Source organism: Lactuca sativa, chromosome 2 (assembly GCF_002870075.4).
Source record: "Lactuca sativa cultivar Salinas chromosome 2, Lsat_Salinas_v11, whole genome shotgun sequence".
Taxonomy (NCBI): Eukaryota; Viridiplantae; Streptophyta; class Magnoliopsida; order Asterales; family Asteraceae; genus Lactuca; species Lactuca sativa.
The window spans coordinates 203,465,140-203,476,415 of record NC_056624.2 but is presented as its reverse complement, the minus strand read 5'-3'; the positions used below and the strand labels follow the sequence as shown (position 1 = coordinate 203,476,415).

The window sequence follows — 11,276 nt, the reverse complement described above, 5'->3', positions numbered from 1 at the left end:
TTGATATCATGATTCCTTTTACAATAAGCATGAGTTTCTGTTGATTTTTTAACTCTACACCTTATGACATGTAAGTTTATTATAATCTCATTTATAACAAAAGCAAAAGTAATACACTTAGCACATTATTTAACAATAACAAGACACAACAATCCAAATGCACATATCATCCATCAAAATAATCCGGATCCTTGGGCTTGGGTACCGGGGTCCGAATACAATCATGAGTTTCAGATCCCATTCTTTTATTCCTCCTTTGTTCACTACCAACACCATTCTCATAATTATAATTCTCCTTCACCTTCAACATACCAATCAACTTTCTCCTTCTATACCTTTTCCAAGCCGACTGTATAAAACAAGCTGCCCAAGTCCTCCACTGATGCGAATGAACCCTAAACGTATGCCTCAGCTTCTTATTATGCATCTTCCGAAACCGCTTCGCGACAAATTTCAAATCCTTAGAGGAAAGCGCGTACGCTTCAACCTCAGCTACTGACGTGACTGTACGCGTGGACAACGGAAGCGCGCCCATTGTCCGCGGGTCCAACGCCCACGTCAGCAGCTCCTCACCACAAAAATCCCCCGGCCCAATCCGGCACTCATTCCAAAAACCCGCCCGCCCGCCATCCGTAGTATAGGAATCAAGATTCCCATGCATGATGAATAGCATTTCGTTTGTGGGGTCGCCTTCGCGTAACAAACAAGTGCCAGGTGTGCATGTGACAGGTGTCAACCGTTCGCAGATTGCATCCACCGTGCGCTCGTCCATTTGGTCAAAGAGTGGAACGCGTCTGACTAATTCGATACAGATGTGTTGTTTGATGTCTCGTTTGATGTCTAATGGAAGTTCGTCTAGAATCGCTTCTTCATCGACTTTCCCGTGTTTGATCCATTTGTGAAGATCGTGCTTTCGGATACGCTCACGCATCGCGTGTGGTAATTGTCTGTGGTTCATCCATAACTCTGTGTCCATTTGTTGGATTCTGTATTCTTCTAATCTTTCAGTTCTTGATTCAAGATATGTCTCCATGGTGCCAATAACCATGGCAAGAAGTAGTAATCCTGTGAGGGATATGAGTATGCAAAAGTGTGTTTCTGCCAGAAATGTACTTGCCTGAACTTCTTCAGCTCGAGAGCTGAAGAACAAACATGAGAGAGAAAGTTAACGCTTCAGATAGAGAAAACTAGGGTTTGTATTTTGTAAATTGTAATTACCTTAGTGCTCGGAGGCCCCACCAGAGACAATAAGAGTATTTTGTGAAGAAATCTAGTGATGCAACTCCGTAATTTACAGCATCGAAGATCATTCCGTATTCGTATGACTCTGTGTCGCGTCCACATATATTTGAGATGTTGCTTGATTGATACCATGATGCTCGACCTGGATCATCAAGGTAACGACAGTTGAAAAACTTCTCCCCGCATCCTGGTTCTTCAAGATCACACACCTCTTTCCAGCATATTCCTTGTCTTTCGATTGATAGAAGGTAATAACAGGCTCCGAACACCTTCAAAATGTCACAAGATTTTCATCAAACACTTGGTGTGCATGGTGTTATTGTTCAGTTCTGAAGAAAAGGAGAAGGATATATACATGAGCTGCCAACATGAAGAGGATGATATTGTAAACAGCTCCAGCGACTGTCGATTCAGCAACAACGCCGGTTACTTGTTGTATATGAGATGAAAGTTTGAATACAAGATAGAGTCTGATAAAGAATTGGAACATGATGAAGTATAATACGCTGGTCTTCGTGCTCAGCATTTCAGAATTATCAAAAATCGGGAGCCATGTCAGGACCTGAAACAGTTTTTAATTAACTCCGATAAGCGTGAAGTGAAAAAGTAATGTGATGATGGATAAGAACGACAAGTGTCACCTGTGGAATAGGAAGAGATGCCAGGAAATCAAGAGTGAAATCTCTCTTGAGATACCTCTGAGAGATTTTGAAAGGGTCGAGAACAAGCTCTCCTCTTCCAAGTAAACGAGTTGAAGGTGCATCGTAAGCTGTTCTGAATCGAACGTAAATCTGAATCAAGTAGAAAACGTCTACAATCGATCGAATGATTGTGAGAGTTAGTTTCAGAGAAGTATCTTCGCCCATGCACATCTCGTCGTCGTTCACTTCAGGCAAGTAGAAGAAAAGAGGATCAATAGCGATCGAAATTAGGGCTGCAACTAAGAAATATCTGTTCCATTGCTTCACATGATCTCCTCGAGGATCAAATATACGTCCTTCGATTTTTTTGTAGTCCTCTGAGAACACTCTGGTAAGTCTTCCACTTATAACACGCCGGTTTTTCGTCGCCGGTGGAGATTGTTCAATCTCAAATCTGTGAAATTGAACAACGATCAATCACATTAACAAATAAAACATTAAACAAACAGGCATTCACAAACCTTGAAGGTTTTGTTGACTCGTTTTCCATTTTGCTCCGGGCGACTAAACGACTGATCGATTCTGCTAACTAAACTTTATCTGCGACGTTAACTATATTTTCACATGAGTAAATGAAACTCCAACTTGATCATTCATAGCTTAATTTCATGATTAAGCAGAAATTAGAGGTAAAGGATGCATAAATTACATCGTTGAGATTTTTAAAAGACGAGTGTCAGCATTTTATAGAAGACCATTTTGGAAGATAGTGAACTTATGAAGATCCATAACGTTGTCTTCTAATTGCATTTATTATTTATAAACCTCCTGCAAATCTTTATTCTTTTCTTTATCGTTTTCCTTTTTCTAAGACTAGAAGTACTTAACAATTCTTTATGTTTTGGCGCCATTATATAACATAAAATTCTTAAAAACAAGCTACAAACTACAAATAGAAGCAAATTGATTGAAAAAAACACCACAAACAAAATTCAATATCCCTACTTCATCTCCATTGATTACAAAAATCGAAAAACTTTCTAAAACCATACTCTCAAACATCAAAATGCAAGAAAGAAATTGCAACAAGATTAAATTAGTACTGAGGTCTCTGTTTAGCTTCAGCAACAGTCACTCGGATATTTCTACCATCAACACTCTGCACAACAAAATCAAAACAAGATTCAGAACAAACAAAATTTTAACCAAAATCAAAGATTATGAAAAAACAATACTTACAGCACCATCCAATGATTCAATAGCACTATTAACCTCATCAGCAGAACCGAAAGTCACAAAACCAAAACCCTTTGATCTTCCGCTATCCCTATCATAAACAACCCTAGCTTCCATAACATTTCCTTGTTCTTGAAACAAAGTTTCAAGAGCCAAATTGTCCACACTCCATGCAAGATTTCCAACATAAACTTTATTTGTGTTGTCCAGATTTCTCCCTCCACCATATCCACCACCACCACGGCCACCATCACGGCCTCCATCTCTTGACCCTCTGAAAGGAGACTCGTCTCTACTTGGTGGTGGCCCTGAGTTTACCCTAAGTTGTCTCCCCTCAAGTTCCTGAAATTTCAATACATTCTTACTATGATTACAGGAAAAAACAGGTTGCAAATTGTCTAAATTCATAGAAGAATGTGAATCTATGGAACTTACATAACCATTGAACTGTCGAGTAGCTGCCTCAACTTCTTTAACGGAGGACATGGTCACAAACCCGAAACCCCTGCTTCTTCCGGTGATTTTGTCATATACAACCTATATACATTAATCAGATTTAGAGAAAAAAAAAAACGAACAGATCTGAAGTTTCGAATTAGGTTTAAAGGAGTAGATTATACCTCAACCATTTCAACATTCCCAGCTCGTTGAAACAGTCCAGCGAGAGCTGCACTATCAACATTCCACGGCAAGTTTCCGACATAAACTTTAAGGTCGGGGGAATAATTCGTCCGCTGGTCTTCATCTCCGTCACTTGATAAATCCTCATCCAGACCGTAGGGTGAGGCTACAGCAAAATTTCGGACGAATTTGGACGATGGAGTGGCTTCAAAGAGCTTAATCGAAGTAGGTATGGAGAAAAGCTTGGGAAAAGGATTAATGGAGGATGGAAAGTTGCAGAGAGCAGAAGGAGAACTGGTTTTAGAGATTGAGGATAAGGTTGTTAGCGAGAGAAGTTGAAAGGAAAGAGTAGAGGAAGCCATTGTTAACTTACCTGTAAGGTTTAACGGAGGTTTTAGGAAATTCGAAGGGGATAAGAAGGAGGAGGAGAAGGAGATAAGAGATATTTTCAGTAGCAAGGTGACGATTTATATAGGTTAGTTTGGTTACGGCCTTACGGGTGTATCATGTATGTGCATGGGTTGACCCGACCCGAGAATATCTTATCTCAATATCTCATCGATCTATGATTGGCTATTTGGTTTGCCAATTGACTCAATTCACGAGCATCATCACGCAATGCCAACAGTTCTAGATTCTGGACATGATCTTCAACCTCCTGTAATACATTCCTCTGAGTTTCAGACATTTTTTCAGCTTCAAAATCATCTTTCAATCGAGATAAACACGAATAAACATCGACGTTTTTCCCAAATCTTTTCCGTTTCATCTCTTTAACCAAATTCAACCCATCGTCTATTCTGTTGACTGTAACATACCCTTTAATCATGGTGACATAGGTAACCAAATCCGGCTCGATGTTTCTTCCAGTCATCTCTACAACAAGCTTCTGTATATCCTCCATTTTTCCAACCACAGTGTACCCATTAATCATCGTGTTATAAGTAATCAAGCTAGGTTCAACATTTCGTGCCTTCATCTCCTTCAAAAGCTTCTCTGAATCCTCCATTTTCCCAACTTTAGCATACCCGTTGATCACTGAATTATAAGTAACCAATGAGGGCTCCATCTTTCGTTCCTTCATCTCCATTAAGAGCTTCTCTACCTCTTCCATTTTCTTCGCCTGAACATACCCATTAATCATCGTGTTATAAACAGCAATATCAGGCAAATAATTTTGACTTTTCATATCTTCGAAGAAACAATTTGCAGTCTCCATTCTTGATGAACGACAGAAACCCGATATCATGAGTGTGTAAGTGTGTTTAGATGGAACTACACCTTCGGACAACATTTTATCGAAAAACTTCTCAGCCATGGTGTACTTCTTTTCACTTATGATCACCTCTAACATAGAATTATACGACTTGATCGTCCTGGGCACACCCAAATCTTCCATTTTCGAGAATATTTTCACACAATTCTTTACGATGTCCCATTTTCGATTAACTTTTGAGTAACCATGAATTAGAAGAACAAACGGATCTTCATCATAATCAATGCCCTTTTTAGACATACCCAGCAGAATCCGCTTAGCGTCCTCAAGCCTTCGATCTGTACACAAAATCTCAATCATTTTGTAATGTGTTTCTCTGTCGTGCTTAAACCCAGATCCCTCCACCCACTGGAAAAATTCCAAAGCACGACTAGGGTACCGATTCAGCACACTGGAAACGAGATTATGATCAAGCAGGGGAACTAGATTCCGAATCGAGGTCTGTAAACGGGTCGACCATTCGTCATCTTCCATCATTATGCAAATTGCATCCCTAACCTTGTCTGGGTTGGGACTGTGCTCACCTGGGATTCGTAATTTTCCATTTTCGATTGCCCCGACTTGTGATCCAGAGGTTGCAATGTACGTTTTCGGGTTTGGGGTTTCTTCATATGGGGGTTTATCTACAGCAGATGAATAGAAACGATGGAGGGGTTTGGAGATTCTATGGAAGTAGTATTTTAGGAGTTGTGGTTTTGACAGAGGGATACAGAGAGAAGCCATTTTCGGTGATTTTGCTCAAGACAGTGGGACTGGGAAGGTTTAGGGTTTTTGTACCGAGTTCCAACTATGTAACGAGTTTACTCAACCACGAGAGTGTTGACTCCCTTACATGGGTTTTTTTTAAAGAGATTTATCTTTTGAAAATTAAGTTTTTTTAAATAAATATTTTAGGGCTGTTTGGTAAGAAAAGTGAAAGAGTTTTGTTGTTTGATAACTTTTCCAAAAAAATAATTGAATATGGAAATTGATAATTATTGTTTTACACACTATTTCATTTCCAAAAGTTTTCTAAAATATATAAACACACATCGTACAAAAAAGCTTGCTTACGAAGAAGAATTAAAAAACACCATTGATGACGAAATTCCAAACAACAAACGATTAATAAATGGCCTCTAATATCACGTCATCAACTCTGTTGACGACGATGCCTAATTTCAATTAAAAAATGTTTTGTTTTCTGTTTCTAGACTTAAACATGCATTGTAAAAAAAATCCAAATTTAAATTACAAAATACTATATGTAAAACTCGTGAATCTTCACAACTACTTGTCCAAGGATAACTTGGATCTTCGCAATCTCTTCTCATGATCGTTAGCTCGGCAGGACAACAACATGACCTGGAGCCTTGAACCCTCGGGGATATATATTGTGGCCTCTCTTAGGAGATTCATTGATGAAACAATATTGCCAAAAACACCAGCTGGTGCTTGGCAATGGAATAACCTGGTCCCTGGAAAAGTGAATATCCTAGCATGGCGAGTTTGTTATAGACGGCTACCTACCAGAGTGAATCTAAACAACATTGGTATCAGATCTTTGACTAACTGCCCATTATGTAACATTGATGAGGAATCAGAATCACATCTATTAACTGAATGCTCAATCTCACAAGAAGTTTGGCGTATGGTGCAGAAATGGTGGTATATGTTCCTACTATCTTTCGGTTCACTTAATGAAATGCTTCAGTGCAGGAACTTAGCACCGGGCAGTGATAACCTCGATCAAATTCAGGAAGCAGTTGTGTTGATATACATTTGGGTGATCTGGAAGTTCATAAATGATAGAATCCACTCGAACACATTCAAATCATTTAAAATTCTAGCAAATGAAGTACAAATACTAAGCAATTTGTGGATCAACTCAAGAAGCAAACATAAAAATTTTAGATGGGCAGAGTGGTGTTGTGATCCGATAACTGAATGCAAAAGGTGAGAAAAAAAAAAAGGGGGGGGGGGAGGTTTGGGTGTGAGTTCATTGGTTTCTTATTGGTGAATTTGGGGTCCTTGGTGATGTGCCTAATTACAACCAGCGTGCGTTTGGTGTGAGTCTCTTTCATAGGGTAGACATACGTTAGGAATCAGTTGTGAGTAGGTTCTTTTCGTTGTGTTTCCTTTCGTGTGAAAATTGGGACGTGGGATGGGGGACATCATAATAAACTCTTGGTGTGCGTTTTTCTCCTTTTTTTCTGGTGTTGCATCTTTATTTTGCAGGTGTTGAAGAATATTGGAGCTTGAAGTCAATTAAAGTTAACACACGCGTCGCTGATTGAAGCCTCCCAAAGTCGGCATTGATCTTGCTTTTATTACAGACACAAGCTAAGCTGGAATTTATGGTTTCTGGATATTATGGACGAATTTACCCCTGTCTAAAAATGGCTAATTTGGAGAGCTCTACACTACATTGTGACTGCGAAATTGATGAAGCTGATGGTCTAATCTGAATTGGTGGAGTTGTTTTATCAATCAATCAATATATTACCCCAGATGGGCAAAGATGTAGAATGAAGATTGAAATGGATTGACTATGAGGAAGTACAAAGTTACTATTGACATTTGGAGCTATAATCGTAAAAAAAAGATATTAGTCTTTAGGTTCTTCAGCCTTACAATCTGATGTGTTTCCCATTTGGTTTGGTGCCTTGGACTGATGCCTTACAATTGTTTAGTTTATCTTGGACCTTATAACTATTTTATTCTCACCTCATTTTGTACTACTTCCAGCTATGCGTTGGATTCTAATTTATATCTATATATATTGGCGTTTCAAAAAAAAAAAAAAAAAAAAAAAAAAAACTCGAATTGATTATATATATATATATATATATATATATATATATATATATATATATATATATATATATATATATATATATATTAAAATGTAAATAATATGTATTTTTTTAAGAAATAAGGAATGAAAATTTGAAATAAGAAACATATTAATTGCAATTTAGTATATTATTTATTATATTTGATAGCTTACATATATAAGTATAAATATTAGTATTATGTGGCTTTTGAATTTTAAAAATTAAAAAAAAAAAAAACAGAAATTGACATTTGATATTATTTATTTAAAAAATATCACAAAATGACAAATGTCAAAACTCATTAGTAATTAACATGTAAAATTATCTTCTTTGATTATAGTAATAAATAGATAAAATAAAATTCAATGTTTTTAGGTTTCAAACAAATCCTAACCAATTTCTATATGTTTGGATTACTTTATTATCAAACCGGTTTGGATCCGATCCAGTTTTGACTTTATGCAACCAATCCAATCCGGTTTTAAAACTGATCAGGATCTGGAAATTATCATGTGTGTGCACTCTAGCGAGAGGTGAAGAAGCATTTGCATCTCATGCGCATGGGCTTAAAATGATATCGAACGTCGGATTATGGCATTTGTATCTCATGCGTATGAGACAATAATGGCCGGGCTCTAGGACTGTTGCATTTGCATCTCATGGTTATGGTCTAAAAGGCCCAAGAAGAGATTTGTTGGTTGATAATATTCGCAAACTCGCCATTATTAGGTTGTGGATTAATAAATTAAAATGTTTTTGACATTTTAAGATCATTATATAATCTTTCTTCATTATTTGATCAAGTTAAGAAATTAAATAAATTTTCAAAAGATAATAAAATGGTTCAAGCGTCTTTTGATTAAAGTTTTGCTTAAAAATGCAATTTTTAATTTCTTTAGGTTTTTTTAATAAAGTCTTATAGAATAATATTTTAGATATTTGTTAGTTATGGAATTTATTTAGTGTAATGGTTTGAATTGATTGTAGTTTTCATAAAATTAAATATTACCCTCATTAAATTTCATAGAGTTCACTGGATTTTAATATTATTTTTGTACATTCTATACAAATTTGACCATCCTCATTAATTCGGTACAATGACATAAAATGGGTAAATACGTAAAACAAGAAAAATGATTCTTTGTTAGGGAATCAAGATACATGATAGAAGATTTAGACTATTTGAATGAGTAGCGAGGTAAGGGTTAGTCAGTACGAGTGTGATCCAGACGGTGCACGATATAGTTAACAATCCAAGATTGATCGTTCCAAAGAACCTAAAAATTTTATGGGCTATGCAATATTAATGTAGTCATTAGTCTATTTTTAAACAAAATAAGAAAAATTACAGGAAATTAGAATGAGCCAAATTTAAAGGTCCAAATTTGATACATTACTAGAAGCATGAAGAAGCAATATCATATGTATATAATAAGCGGTGTTCATAAAGAAGGTTGAAAGTCCAACCAAAATGGAAGAAATCGAATCAATGAATTGTAAAATAACGACCTATGAAGCAATCAAAATGATAAACAGATTAGTCGATTATGTCATCTTAGTTCCTAAATCTTAACGGTTAGAATCTCATTGCATATATAATCATATTAACCATTTTTGTCACTGAAACATCCCTAAAGAGAATTTTTTCAAAATTGAAATTTTCAAAGAAATAAGTCATTAATATCATCAGAAATATTGAATGATTTGACTAGTTTATGTATGAATAAAGATATATAAGACAATATTGATAGTGATACCATTTTTTTTCAAAACGGCAAAGAAAATCGGCCTCTTCAGATATGAACTCATGATCGACCGGATAGAAGGCAAGCGACAAACCAATGAATCAATTTTTTTATTTTGATAATATTATTAATAATTGTGTATCTGAAAAAGCCAAATATTTTTTTCTTTAAATTAATATATTTTTTGTAAATTGTTTCACTATACTTGTGTCTTTAAGGGTTCTTTTATTTTCTTTTGACCAAAGCCCAAAAATATGTATGGATCGACCATAAGTCTTATAGGCAACAAATTTTCAATATGCTAAGAATGTTGTATTAATTTAATGGGATCCGTAATTTATCTAATTGGTCAGTAGGACAGATCAAGAGGAATTGGTTTTTTTATATGGATTTACATGTGATTTACATGCAATTTGTTAAAAGAGATGTTATGCATGTTTTGTTAAAAGCAATGTTATGCATGTTTTAGAGAAGTTATGATTGTTACCGTATGACAAACAAAAATGTTGTAATGCTTCACAATCATGAAACATGTTGAATCGATTGCCGTCTTAATTTGTGAGAATATATGTACGCCGATCGGTTAATTCTTTGGGTTGTGATCCAACATTACTAAGCGAGCTAATAATGAGGGGCAAGGTTAACTATAAGGAAGGTGGGTCCTACTTCCTAGGACCCAACATTTTTTTTATTTATCAAAAATTTTATAGAAAGTTTTTAGGACCTATCTTAAAAAATAATAACCAGGACCTATCATACCTACAAAATATTTGAATTAGTATAGAAAAATTTTATGTACAAAAATATACTTGTCACTATCGACGATCAATAAGAAAATATATTTAAGACATTGTGTAGATAGTACTTTAGGTCATGATTCACACAGTATCTAGTTATGGGATTTCATTAAGTTTTTTATTTATGATTAGCTTTATATGATTTTCGGTTTATGAAAATATATGTTATATTTATATTTATTTATTATGAGTGGAAGATAATAAATTTATCACCTATAAATATATTATTTATTTATAACTTAGAAAGTGTTTTGTGTGAATTCATAAGTTGACATAGAATATTAATAATACAATAATTTTTTTGTTTCTTACATGCTAGATTCAACAAGATCAATTTGATAGATATTTTTCTACGCATTACTTTGTGAGATTGCTTAAATTTGAAATGTGTTCTTTAATATTCAAGTGTATAGTTTATATTCTACCTTTGAACTATTGTAATTTATTTATTTAGTTCAGATAATTTGTAACTATTCATATACTCGATTGAACCTATTTTACAGCTCTAACATCTAATTAATAGGGATGACCGGCTCGTCTTCAATCAGTAGATATGAAAAAGAACGATCTAAACGAATTGTTCTTAATGTGCACTTGTTTGTGTTGTGATACCATTTTCAACTATTTTGGTTTCTTGATTTCCGGATCACTATATTTCAAAAATATTCATTATAATCATAGAAAATGAAACAAAATCATTTGAGTTTTTGAAATACAACATTATTCTAAAGGTTTACAATAACAACTGTGTTTAAAAATTATAACCAATACATTTATCAAATATTATACTAATAAGTCAAACCAAATTTCACTCAAACTAAAATATATATAAAAAAGAAAAAAGAAAAAAAGAAAAAAAGAAAAGCTCCCAACGTTTGACCACATACATGCATATGAATGAT

The 11,276-nt window shown here is 35.0% G+C and overlaps 3 protein-coding genes across 4 annotated transcripts; all 3 read right to left on the bottom strand.

Moving 5' to 3' along the window:
• LOC111916380 (protein CNGC15b) lies at positions 1–2,687 on the bottom strand. The gene is made up of 5 exons (XM_023912048.3): positions 2,405–2,687; positions 1,884–2,337; positions 1,598–1,804; positions 1,219–1,511; positions 1–1,139 (listed from the first exon to the last, which is right to left on the bottom strand). The coding sequence occupies exons 1-5, from the start codon at positions 2,431–2,433 to the stop codon at positions 167–169; spliced, it is 1,956 nt and encodes a 651-aa protein (XP_023767816.1). The 5' UTR covers positions 2,434–2,687; the 3' UTR covers positions 1–166.
• A 140-nt stretch (positions 2,688–2,827) lies between these two features.
• LOC111916383 (29 kDa ribonucleoprotein A, chloroplastic) lies at positions 2,828–4,210 on the bottom strand. Of its 2 annotated transcripts, XM_023912051.3 has the most exons (4): positions 3,740–4,210; positions 3,555–3,656; positions 3,123–3,461; positions 2,828–3,042 (listed from the first exon to the last, which is right to left on the bottom strand). In XM_023912051.3, exons 1-4 carry the CDS (start codon positions 4,100–4,102, stop codon positions 2,980–2,982), a joined length of 867 nt encoding a protein of 288 aa, XP_023767819.1. In that variant the 5' UTR covers positions 4,103–4,210; the 3' UTR covers positions 2,828–2,979. The 2 variants fall into 2 exon arrangements, with proteins under 2 accessions (XP_023767819.1, XP_023767818.1); XM_023912050.3 differs by having other exon boundaries at positions 3,123–3,656; positions 3,740–4,114.
• Positions 4,211–4,287: 77 nt separating this feature from the next.
• Positions 4,288–5,739, bottom strand: LOC111916381 (pentatricopeptide repeat-containing protein At2g37230). Its single transcript, XM_023912049.2, has one exon. The coding sequence runs from the start codon at positions 5,737–5,739 to the stop codon at positions 4,288–4,290; it is 1,452 nt and encodes a 483-aa protein (XP_023767817.1).
• Positions 5,740–11,276: the final 5,537 nt, after the last annotated feature.

Coding starts and splice junctions, on each gene's coding strand:
- LOC111916380 (XM_023912048.3), bottom strand. CDS start 2,433: ATGGAAAACGAGTCAACAAAACCTTCAAG. Junction 1,805..1,883: donor CATCTCTTCCTATTCCACAG/GTGACACTTGTC, acceptor AAACTGTTTCAG/GTCCTGACATGGCTCCCGAT. Junction 1,512..1,597: donor TCTTCATGTTGGCAGCTCAT/GTATATATCCTT, acceptor GACATTTTGAAG/GTGTTCGGAGCCTGTTATTA.
- LOC111916383 (XM_023912050.3), bottom strand. CDS start 4,102: ATGGCTTCCTCTACTCTTTCCTTTCAACTTCTCTCGCTAACAACCTTA. Junction 3,657..3,739: donor GGAATGTTGAAATGGTTGAG/GTATAATCTACT, acceptor TAATGTATATAG/GTTGTATATGACAAAATCAC. Junction 3,043..3,122: donor TTGAATCATTGGATGGTGCT/GTAAGTATTGTT, acceptor TTTGTTGTGCAG/AGTGTTGATGGTAGAAATAT.
- LOC111916381 (XM_023912049.2), bottom strand. CDS start 5,739: ATGGCTTCTCTCTGTATCCCTCTGTCAAAACCACAACTCCTAAAATAC.